At 41.0% G+C, this 12,593-nt stretch overlaps 1 protein-coding gene across 3 annotated transcripts in view; it reads left to right on the top strand.

Annotated features, from left to right (window-relative positions):
- LOC123994222 (ectodysplasin-A-like) overlaps window positions 1–12,377 on the top strand; it is a 33,505-nt gene extending 21,128 nt beyond the window's left edge. For 2 of the 3 annotated variants that reach the window (XM_046296758.1, XM_046296757.1), the window contains exons 5-8: window positions 5,189–5,223; window positions 5,574–5,625; window positions 5,802–5,932; window positions 11,265–12,377. In XM_046296758.1, coding sequence (XP_046152714.1) covers window positions 5,189–5,223; window positions 5,574–5,625; window positions 5,802–5,932; window positions 11,265–11,510 — 464 coding nt within the window. In that variant the 3' untranslated portion in view covers window positions 11,511–12,377. The remainder of the gene's footprint in view (window positions 1–5,188; window positions 5,224–5,573; window positions 5,626–5,801; window positions 5,933–11,264) is intronic. The other variant, XM_046296759.1, reaches the window with a different exon arrangement.
- The last annotated feature ends 216 nt before the right edge of the window (window positions 12,378–12,593 follow it).

Raw genomic sequence — 12,593 nt, 5'->3', positions numbered from 1 at the left:
ATGTGAGGCTCTTGGTCAGAGCCTTCATTCTGTGGCAACACAATGACCAAACGATAAACTGTATGTGAGGCTCTTGGTCACGGATTCATTCTGTGGCAACACAATGACCAAACGATAAACTGTATGTGAGGCTCTTGGTCAAAATTCATTCTGTGGCAACACAATGACCAAGGGGTTTAAACAGGTATGTGAGGCTCTTGGTCACAATTCATTCTGTGGCAACACAATGACCAAACGATAAACTGTATGTGAGGCTCTTGGTCACAATTCATTCTGTGGCAACACAATGACCAAACGATAAACTGTACGTGAGGCTCTTGGTCACAAGGTTCATTCTGTGGCAACACAATGACCAAACGATAAACTGTATGTGAGGCTCTTGATCACATTCATTCTGTGGCAACACAATGACCAAACGATAAACTGTATGTGAGGCTCTTGATCACAATTCATTCTGTGGCAACACAATGACCGAGAATAGGAGAGGGCCAAGAACAGAGCCCTCTGGGGGACACCAAACGATAAACTGTATGTGAGGCTCTTGGTCACAATTCATTCTGTGGCAACACAATGACCAAACGATAAACTGTACGTGAGGCTCTTGGTCACGATTCATTCTGTGGCAACACAATGACCAAACGATAAACTGTATGTGAGGCTCTTGGTCACAATTCATTCTGGGGCAACACAATGACCAAACGATAAACTGTATGTGAGGCTCTTGGTCACAATTCATTCTGGGGCAACACAATGACCAAACGATAAACTGTATGTGAGGCTCTTGGTCACAATTCATTCTGTGGCAACACAATGACCAAACGATAAACTGTATGTGAGGCTCTTGGTCACAATTCATTCTGTGGCAACACAATGACCAAACGATAAACTGTATGTGAGGCTCTTGGTCAAAATTCATTCTGTGGCAACACAATGACCAAACGATAAACTGTATGTGAGGCTCTTGGTCACAATTCATTCTGTGGCAACACAATGACCAAACGATAAACTGTATGTGAGGCTTTGGTCACAATTCATTCTGTGGCAACACAATGACCAAACGATAAACTGTATGTGAGGCTCTTGGTCACAATTCATTCTGTGGCAACACAATGACCAAACGATAAACTGTATGTGAGGCTCTTGATCATATCTTTGATCATGACACTGGTGAGGAGGAGAAAGTTCTTGTTATTTGTCTGTGATACATCGCACAATATGTTTTATCTGAGTATTTGTTATAGTCAAAATAATCCATACATTTAGCTTTTTTTTTTTTTACTCAATGAGGCCTACAGGCCATCAATAGCAAATAGAAGTTCAAAACGTTTAATGTTCACAAGAACTTAAGTTTATAAAAAGATCTAACACAACATTAGGTGATAATATGTGTATTATTATGGATTTATAATCAGCTATAAAGGGGGGCGGCCATTTTGGACCGGGAACACAGAATTAATTCACATGAAACGAACACAACAGGAGGGTTAAGAGCATCGATGACATGTATTTTCCCCCTGTCCCTGTTTTGATACAGGTGCATGATGATGGTCTAAATCAAAACTAATGTCACATATATTATTTAGTATATGTAAAGACAAGATTAAATCAAGAATAGTCTGATGGGTGACAATATTAGCCACTTGATAGGCTTATGAGATATTATTATGATATATTATCTGTTGTGAATGATATATTATCTGTTGTGAATGATGTATTATCTCTTGTGAATGATATATTATCTCTTGTGAATGATATATATATATTATCTCTTGTGAATGATATATATATATTATCTCTTGTGAATGATGTATTATCTCTTGTGAATGATATATTATCTCTTGTGAATGATATATATATTATCTCTTGTGAATGATATATATTATCTCTTGTGATATATATATTATCTCTTGTGAATGATATATATTATCTCTTGTGATATATATATTATCTCTTGTGAATGATATATATTATCTCTTGTGATATATATATTATCTCTTGTGAATGATATATATTATCTCTTGTGAATGATATATATTATCTCTTGTGAATGATATATATTATCTCTTGTGATATATATATTATCTCTTGTGAATGATATATATTATCTCTTGTGATATATATATTATCTCTTGTGAATGATATATATTATCTCTTGTGAATGATATATTATCTCTTGTGAATGATATATATATTATCTCTTGTGAATGATATATATATATTATCTCTTGTGAATGATATATATTATCTCTTGTGAATGATATATATTATCTCTTGTGAATGATATATATATTATCTCTTGTGAATGATATATATTATCTCTTGTGATATATATATTATCTCTTGTGAATGATATATATTATCTCTTGTGATATATATATTATCTCTTGTGAATGATATATATTATCTCTTGTGAATGATATATATTATCTCTTGTGAATGATATATATTATCTCTTGTGATATATATATTATCTCTTGTGAATGATATATATTATCTCTTGTGATATATATATTATACAACTGGGACCGGGTAGTTGAGTTCTATACAGAAGCAGTAGGAGTAGCAGTGTTGTCTGTTGATCCATGTAGCAGAGTCTTGTGAATGATATATATTATCTCTTGTGAATGATATATTATCTCTTGTGAATGATATATATATTATCTCTTGTGAATGATATATATATATTATCTCTTGTGAATGATATATATTATCTCTTGTGATATATATATTATCTCTTGTGAATGATATATATATTATCTCTTGTGAATGATATATATATATTATCTCTTGTGAATGATATATTATCTCTTGTGATATATATATTATCTCTTGTGAATGATATATTATCTCTTGTGATATATATATTATCTCTTGTGAATGATATATATTATCTCTTGTGATATATATATTATCTCTTGTGAATGATATATTATCTGTTGTATGTTTTAATAAGGTTAGTATCACACCTCTTGTAGCCTAGCCCATAGGCCTATATGTTATAAGGTTAGTATAACACCTCATGAAGCCTAGCCCATAGGCCTATATGTTTTAATAAGGTTAGTATCACACCTCATGTAGCCTAGCCCATAGGCCTGTATGTTTTAATAAGGTTAGTATCACACCTCATGTAGTCTAGCCCATAGGCCTGTATGTTTTAATAAGGTTTGTATCACAACTAAAGTGGCCAAATAACTTTTTTAAATTCAGCACATTAATCTGCTTTACAAGGGGTGCAGAGCCTAACTGGCATTTATAAGCAGCGTTAGTTTCAAGTTTGGGGAAGTTAATTTTCACCATAATAATGCACCATTGTAAAAGCATTACATAATCACATTTGTGGTCACTTTTGAGAATTGTGTTTTCTGCTAATGGAACATTTGTGTGTATAGCCTACTACCATGTGCACATTGCTGTGCAGTAGGCTAATAGTTGATCAACATTTTAAGCTAAACGTGCTTGTCAAAGTGCTTGTCTCATTGTGAATGAGAGACTGATGAAGTGTGTGCAGCCTGGGCAAAAAAAAACAAAGCAGAGCTCATGTCTTTTCATGCAACTCTTTTCAAATAATCATTAAAGTCTCATCATGCAGCCTTACAATGTATTAAAAATCGAAACATATAGCCCAACGTTTGTAGAACAACTAAAGTTACATTAATGACTCTAAAATCAAGCATATGAAAACCTGTTTCTTTGTTAACAGCTCAACACAGAATAGCCTCGTGCTCACTCCATCAAAACGTTTGGAGAAAATATCTTTTCTATTTTATTCAGCTTTGTTCAATTGTATTCTTCATACTGTAAAATAATCCCACGGAATTCGAAGCAGATCTTGTCTGCTAAATGAACTAGTGAAGCCCACAGCCATTTGGCATAGCCAGATCAGGACCTAAAGGACAACTCGGTATGCTATTCTTCTAAAATATACTACATTTTCTTCATATCATGTTTCTTTAGACCTGTCTAAAATAAAGAATGGATTTATTGTGATGGTGTAGACTATATTACATGGATTTATTGTGATGGTGTAGGTAGACTATATCACATGGATTTATTGTGATGGTGTAGACTATATTACATGGATTTATTGTGATGGTGTAGGTAGACTATATTACATGGATTTATTGTGATGGTGTAGGCTATATTACATGGATTTATTGTGATGGTGTAGACTATATTACATGGATTTATTGTGATGGTGTAGGTAGACTATATTACATGGATTTATTGTGATGGTGTAGACTATATTACATGGATTTATTGTGATGGTGTAGACTATATTACATGGATTTATTGTGATGGTGTAGACTATATTACATGGATTTATTGTGATGGTGTAGGTAGACTATATTACATGGATTCATTGTGATGGTGTAGACTATATTACATGGATTTATTGTGATGGTGTAGACTATATTTTTGGATTTATTGTGATGGTGTAGACTATATTACATGGATTTATTGTGATGGTGTAGACTATATTACATGGATTTATTGTGATGGTGTAGACTATATTACATGGATTTATTGTGATGGTGTAGACTATATTACATGGATTTATTGTGATGGTGTAGGTAGACTATATTACATGGATTTATTGTGATGGTGTAGGTAGACTATATTACATGGATTTATTGTGATGGTGTAGGTAGACTATATTACATGGATTTATTGTGATGGTGTAGACTATATTACATGGATTTATTGTGATGGTGTAGACTATATTACATGGATTTATTGTGATGGTGTAGACTATATTACATGGATTTATTGTGATGGTGTAGATAGACTATATTACATGGATTTATTGTGATGGTGTAGACTATATTACATGGATTTATTAGACTTTTCTAAATAAAATAAAATAAAGTAGATGCTCCAATGGTCTGCGTCTTGTAGTCTGTGTGAAAGCCAGGAGATGCTGAATGTGTTTATGGTAATTAACTGTAAATTACCGCGAGACCGACCAGTTATTTGATTGGCCTTCCCCTGCTGACAACATGGCCGCCACAGCCCTAGTTTAGATCCCTCTGTTGTCCTGCCTGAAGGTTGTGTCAGGGGTCCCAAATGGAACCCTATGTAGTGCATTACTTTTGTTGGGCCCTGGTCAAATGTAAAGGGAGTAGGGTGCCATTTGGGAAAAAAGTTAAGGGTTAGGGACTGATCCAGGATCTGATTCTATCTGTTACAGGATTCGTCGATAAAACCAAAACAAGAGACTTCCAGGTAGGGGATCTCGTCTTTGATCAAACATTTTTACAACACATTATTACATGACTTACATTAACATTACATTTAAGTCATTTAGCAGACGCTCTTATCCAGAGCAACTTACAAATTGGTGCATTCACCTTATGACATCCAGTAGAACAGTAGTAACATCAGCCAGTAGAATAGTAGTAACATCAGCCAGTAGAACAGTAGTAACACCAGCCAGTACATTTACATTACATTTAAGTCATTTAGCAGACGCTCTTATCCAGAGCGACATACATTATTGTACCGAACAACGATGAAGGTTGGGAGTAATGCTGTGCTCCTAAAGACTGACTAGATGTGTGTGATGTGTGTTGCAGCCTGCTGTGGTTCATCTTCAAGGACAGGAAACCACCATTCAGGTTAAGGAAGGTAAGTGTCCATTGTAGATAATAACCTTTTGCGTGGTATTGTCTACGTTCAATACTGTAGGTGTACACTCCTGTTCAGAGGTGCTCTGGGTGTTTACTCTGGTTGTTTTGACTGCCTTTCCCCCACAATGATTCATTGATTGATTGTTTGATTGATTGATTGATGTCTTTGTCTAGACCTGTCTGAAGGTGTCTTGAGGAACTGGAAGATGGTGTCGATCCACCACCGTGTCTTCAAGATGCACTCTCGCTCCGGACAACTGGAGGTCCTACTGGACGGCATCTACTTCATATATAGTCAGGTAGAAGTGAGTAGTGACTACTACATTAATACTATTGATTTACATTACTAATACTATATACTACTACAGTCTACCTACTTGATATATAGTCAGGTAGAAGTGAGTAGTGACTACTACATTAATACTATTGATTTACATTACTAATACTATATACTACTACAGTCTACCTACTTGATATATAGTCAGGTAGAAGTGAGTAGTGACTACTACATTAATACTATTGATTTACATTACTAATACTATATACTACTTCAGTCTACCTACTTGATATATAGTCAGGTAGAAGTGAGTAGTGACTACTACATTAATACTATTGATTTACATTACTAATACTATATACTACTACAGTCTACCTACTTGATATATAGTCAGGTAGAAGTGAGTAGTGACTACTACATTAATACTATTGATTTACATTACTAATACTATATACTACTACAGTCTACCTACTTGATATATAGTCAGGTAGAAGTGAGTAGTGACTACTACAATAATACTATTGATTTACATTACTAATACTATATACTACTACAGTCTACCTACTTGATATATAGTCAGGTAGAAGTGAGTAGTGATTTACATTACTAATACTATATACTACTACTACATTAATACTATTGATTTACATTACTAATACTATATACTACTACAGTCTACCTACTTGATATATAGTCAGGTAGAAGTGAGTAGTGACTACTACAATAATACTATTGATTTACTACAGTTACTAATAGTCAGGTAGAAGTGAGTAGTATACTACATTAATACAGATTTCTACCTATATACTTGATATATAGTCAGGTAGAAGTGAGTAGTGACTACTACATTAATACTATTGATTTACATTACTAATACTATATACTACTACAGTCTACCTACTTGATATATAGTCAGGTAGAAGTGAGTAGTGACTACTACAATAATACTATTGATTTACATTACTAATACTATATACTACTACAGTCTCTACCTACTTGATATATAGTCAGGTAGAAGTGAGTAGTGACTACTACTACATTAATACTATTGATTTACTATATACTACTACAGTCTCTACCTACTTGATATATAGTCTAGTGACAGACTACTACATTAATACTATTGATTTACATTACTAATACCTACTTGATATATAGTCAGGTAGAAGTGAGTAGTGACTACTACAATAATACTACATTACTAAGTACTACTACATTCTCTACCTATTTTATATATAGTAATACTACAAATACTACAGTAATACTACAACTACTATAGTAATACTACAACTTCTATAGTAATACTACAACTCTACTAATACTACAATTTCATTTGTCACATGATTCGTAAACAACAGGTATAGACTAACAGTGAAATGCTTACTTATGGGTCCTTTCCCAACAATGCAGAGTTCAAGATAAATAGTGACACAAGGAATAACTAATAACGAGTAAATATCAAAACTCCAAGCAGGCTGTCATGTGCCTTTGTCTGAGGAGTGCCTTCAGTCTGGCCACTCTACCATAAAGGCCTGATTGGTGGAGTGCTGCAGAGATGGTTGTCCTTCTGGAAGGTTTTCCCATCTCCACAGAGGAACTCTGGAGCTCTGTCAGAGTTACCATTTGGTTTTTGGTCACCTCCCTGACCAAGGCCCTTCTACCCTGATTGCTCAGTTTGGCCGGGCGGCCAGCTCTAGGAAGAGTCTTGGTGGTTCCAAACTTCTTCCATTTAATAATGATGGAGGCCACTGTGTTCTTGGGGACCTTCAATGCTGCAGAAACATTTTGGTGACCTTCCCCAGATCTGTACCTTGACAAAATCCTGTCCCAGAGCTCCACGGACAATTCCTTTGAACTCATGGCTTGGTTTTTGCTCTGACATGTACTGTCAACTGTGGGACCTTATATAGACAGGTGTGTTCCTTTCCAAATCATGTCCAATCTATTGAATTTACCACAGCTGAACTCCAATCAAGTTGTAGAAACATCTCAAGGATGATCAATGGAAACCGGATGAACCTGAGCTCAGTTTAGAGTCTCATAGCAAAGGGCTTGAATACTTATGTAAATAAGGTCATTCTGTTTTTTATTTGTAGTAAATGTTTAAAAATGTTTATTTTTATTTTTACGTTTCACTTTGTCATTATGGGGTGTTGTGATGTCATTATGGGGTGTTGTGATGTCATTATGGGGTGTTGTGATGTCATTATGGGGTATTGTGATGTCATTATGGGGTATTGTGATGTCATTATGGGGTATTGTGTGTAGACTGATGAGGATTATTTTATTTTTTAAATCCATTTTAGAATAAGAATTTAACGTAACAAAAAGTTGTAGAAAGTCAAGGGGTCTGAGTACTTTCCAAATGCACTGTACAGAGGGAGTACCAGTACGATTCAATGTGCAGTGGTACAAGGCAATAGACTGTGTGTGTGTGTGTGTGTGTGTGTGTGTGTGTGTGTGTGTGTGTGTGTGTGTGTGTGTGTGTGTGTGTGTGTGTGTGTGTGTGTGTGTGTGTGTGTGTGTGTGTGTGTGTGTGTGTGTGTGTGTGTGTGTGTGTGTGTGTGTGTGTGTGTGTATGTGGTTGCATACACTGAGTTTACAAAATATTAAGAACACCTTTTCTTTCCATGACATAAACTGACCAGGTGAATCCAGGTGAAAGCTGTGATCCCTTATTGATGTCACTTGTTAAATCCACTTCAATCAGTGTAGATGAAGGGGAGGAGACATGGATTGTGTATGTGTGCCATTCAGAGGGTGAATGGGCAAGACCAAAGATTTAGGTGCCTTTTGAACAGGGTATGGTAGGAGGTGCCAGGCGCACCGGTTTGAGTGTCAAGAACTGCAACGCTGCTGGGTTTTTCACACTCAACAGTTTTCCATGTGTCCACCACCCCAAAGGACATCCAGCCAACATGACACAACTGTGGGGAGTCAACATGGTTCAGCATGCCTGTGGAACGCTTTCGATACCTTGTAGAGTCCATGCCCAGATGAATTGAGGCTGTTCTGAGGGCAAATGGGGGTGTAACTCAATATTAGGACTGTGTTCTTATTAAAGTTTTGTTTATGTAGTGTGTGTGATGATGATACCACATCTCAGGTGTACTATCCACTTACTCTGACCCTCTTCCTCCTCTACCTGACCCTCTCTCTTCTTCCTCCTCTACCTGACCCTCTTCCTCAACTCTGACCCTCTCTCCTCTTCCTCCTCTACCTGACCCTCTCTCTTCTTCCTCCTCTACCTGACCCTCTCTCCTCTTCCTCCTCTACCTGACCCCTCTCTTCCTCCTCATCTGACCCTCTCTCCTCTTCCTCCTCTACATGACCCTCTCTCCTCTTCCTCCTCTACCTGACCCTCTCTCCTCTTCCTCCTCTACCTGACCCTCTTCCTCAACTCTGACCCTCTCTCCTCTTCCTCCTCTACCTGACCCTCCTCTTCCTCCTCTACCTGACCCTCTCTCTTCTTCCTCCTCTACCTGACCCTCTTCCTCAACTCTGACCCTCTCTCCTCTTCCTCCTCTACCTGACCCTCTCTCTTCTTCCTCCTCTACCTGACCCTCTCTCCTCTTCCTCCTCTACCTGACCCTCTCTCTTCCTCCTCTATCTGACCCTCTCTCCTCTTCCTCCTCTACATGACCCTCTCTCCTCTTCCTCCTCTACCTGACCCTCTCTCCTCTTCCTCCTCTACCTGACCCTCTTCCTCAACTCTGACCCTCTCTCCTCTTCCTCCTCTACCTGACCCTCCTCTTCCTCCTCTACCTGACCCTCTCTCTTCCTCCTCTACCTGACCCTCTCTCCTCTTCCTCCTCTACCTGACCCTCTCTCCTCTTCCTCCTCTACCTGACCCTCTCGCCTCTTCCTCCTCTACCTGACCCTCTCGCCTCTTCCTCCTCTACCTGACCCTCTCTCCTCTTCCTCCTCTACCTGACTTTCTCGCCTCTTCCTCCTCTACCTGACCCTCTCGCCTCTTCCTCCTCTACCTGACCCTCTCTCCTCTTCCTCCTCTACCTGACCCTCTCTCCTCTTCCTCCTCTACCTGACCCTCTCTCCTCTTCCTCCTCTACCTGACCCTCTCTCCTCTTCCTCCTCTACCTGACACTCTCTCCTCTTCCTCCTCTACCTGACCCTCTCTCCTCTTCCTCCTCTACCTGACCCTCTCTCCTCTTCCTCCTCTACCTGACCCTCTCTCCTCTTCCTCCTCTCTGACCCTCTCTCCTCTCTGACCCTCTCTCCTCTTCCTCCTCTCTGACCCTCTCTCCTCTTCCGCCTCTCTGACCCTCTCTCCTCTTCCTCCTCCACCTGACCCTCTCTCCTCTTCCTCCTCTACCTGACCCTCTCTCCTCTTCCTCCTCTACCTGACCCTCTCTCCTCTTCCTCCTCTACCTGACCCTCTCTCCTCTTCCTCCTCTACCTGACCCTCTCTCCTCTTCCTCCTCTACCTGACCCTCGCCTCTTCCTCCTCTACCTGACCCTCTCGCCTCTTCCTCCTCTACCTGACCCTCTCTCCTCTTCCTCCTCTACCTGACCCTCTCTCCTCTTCCTCCTCTACCTGACCCTCTCTCCTCTTCCTCCTCTACCTGACCCTCTCTCCTCTTCCTCCTCTACCTGACCCTCTCTCCTCTTCCTCCTCTCTGACCCTCTCTCCTCTTCCTCCTCTACCTGACCCTCTCGCCTCTTCCTCCTCTACCTGACCCTCTCTCCTCTTCCTCCTCTACCTGACCCTCTCTCCTCTTCCTCCTCTACCTGACCCTCTCTCCTCTTCCTCCTCCACCTGACCCTCTCTCCTCTTCCTCCTCCACCTGACCCTCTCTCCTCTTCCTCCTCTACCTGACCCTCTCTCCTCTTCCTCCTCTACCTGACCCTCTCTCCTCTTCCTCCTCTACCTGACCCTCTCTCCTCTTCCTCCTCTCTGACCCTCTCTCCTCTTCCTCCTCAACCTGACCCTCTCTCCTCTTCCTCCTCTCTGACCCTCTCTCCTCCTCCTCCTCTACCTGACCCTCTCTCCTCTTCCTCCTCTACCTGACCTTCTCTCCTCTTCCTCCTCTACCTGACCCTCTCTCCTCCTCCTCCTCTACCTGACCCTCTCTCCTCCTCCTCCTCTACCTGACCCTCTCTCCTCTTCCTCCTCTACCTGACCCTCTCTCCTCTTCCTCCTCTCTGACCCTCTCTCCTCTTCCTCCTCTACCTGACCCTCTCTCCTCTTCCTCCTCTACCTGACCCTCTCTCCTCTTCCTCCTCTACCTGACCCTCTCTCCTCTTCCTCCTCTACCTGACCTTCTCTCCTCTTCCTCCTCTACCTCTACCTCTGGCAGATATATTCATCTTCTCTCTCTCCTCCTCCCTCTGTTCACCAGGTGTACTATCTGAACTTCACGGACATTGCCAGCTACGAGGTGATGGTAGACTCCACCCCCTTCCTGCGTTGTACCTGCAGCATGGAGACGGGGCAGAGGAAGTTCAACACATGCTACACGGCGGGGGTCAGCCTGCTGAGGGCGGGACAAAGGATCTCCATCAGGATGGTCTATGATGACACGCTGATCAGCATGACCAATCACACTACGTTCCTGGGGAGCGTCAGGCTGGGGGATTCCCCTTGACCAATCACACCACGTTCCTGGGGCTCCCTGACCAATCACACCTCCTTCCTGGGGCTCCCTGACCAATCACACCTCCTTCCTGGGGCTCCCTGACCAATCACACCTCCTTCCTGGGACTTCCTGACCAATCATACTACGTTCCTGGGGAGCGTCAGGCTGGGGGATTCCCCCTGACCAATCACACTACGTTCCTGGGGCTCCCTGACCAATCACACCTCCTTCCTGGGGCTCCCTGACCAATCACACCTCCTTCCTGGGACTTCCTGACCAATCATACTACGTTCCTGGGGAGCGTCAGGCTGGGGGATTCCCCCTGACCAATCACACTACGTTCCTGGGGAGCGTCAGGCTGGGGGATTCTCCCTGACCATGACCAATACGGCACAACTTCCTGGGGCTCCCTGACCAATCACACCTCCTTCCTGGGGCTCCCTGACCAATCACACCTGCTTCCTGGGACGTGTCTGTAACGACTGTCTTCGGGTGAAAGAGAGGCGGACCACGATGCAGAGTGATAATCCATATTTAATGGGATAAACACCGAACAAAACAACAAACCGACGAAACAGTCCCGTAGCGTGAACACTAAACACTGGAACAGGAACAATCACCCACAAAATACCCACACAATATGGCTGCCTAAATATGGTTCCCAATCAGAGACAACGATAGACAGCTGCCTCTAATTGAGAAACAATGTAGGCAACAATGGACGTACAAAAACACCTAGAGAGGACGACACCCCCATAAACATACAAAAACACCTAGAGAGGAACACACCCCCCATAAACATACAAAAACACCTAGAGAGGAACACACCCCCCATAAACATACAAAAACACCTAGAGAGGAACACACCCCCCATAAACATACAAAAACACCTAGAGAGGAACACACCCCCCATAAACATACAAAAACACCTAGAGAGGACGACACCCCCCATAAACATACAAAAACACCTAGAGAGGAACACACCCCCATAAACATACAAAAACACCTAGAGAGGAACACACCCCCATAAACATACAAAAACACCTAGAGAGGACGACACCCCCATAAACCAAAAACACCTAAACATACAAA

This window comes from Oncorhynchus gorbuscha, linkage group LG13, assembly GCF_021184085.1.
Source record: "Oncorhynchus gorbuscha isolate QuinsamMale2020 ecotype Even-year linkage group LG13, OgorEven_v1.0, whole genome shotgun sequence".
Taxonomy (NCBI): Eukaryota; Metazoa; Chordata; class Actinopteri; order Salmoniformes; family Salmonidae; genus Oncorhynchus; species Oncorhynchus gorbuscha.
This window is presented reverse-complemented; position numbering and strand designations above follow the sequence as displayed.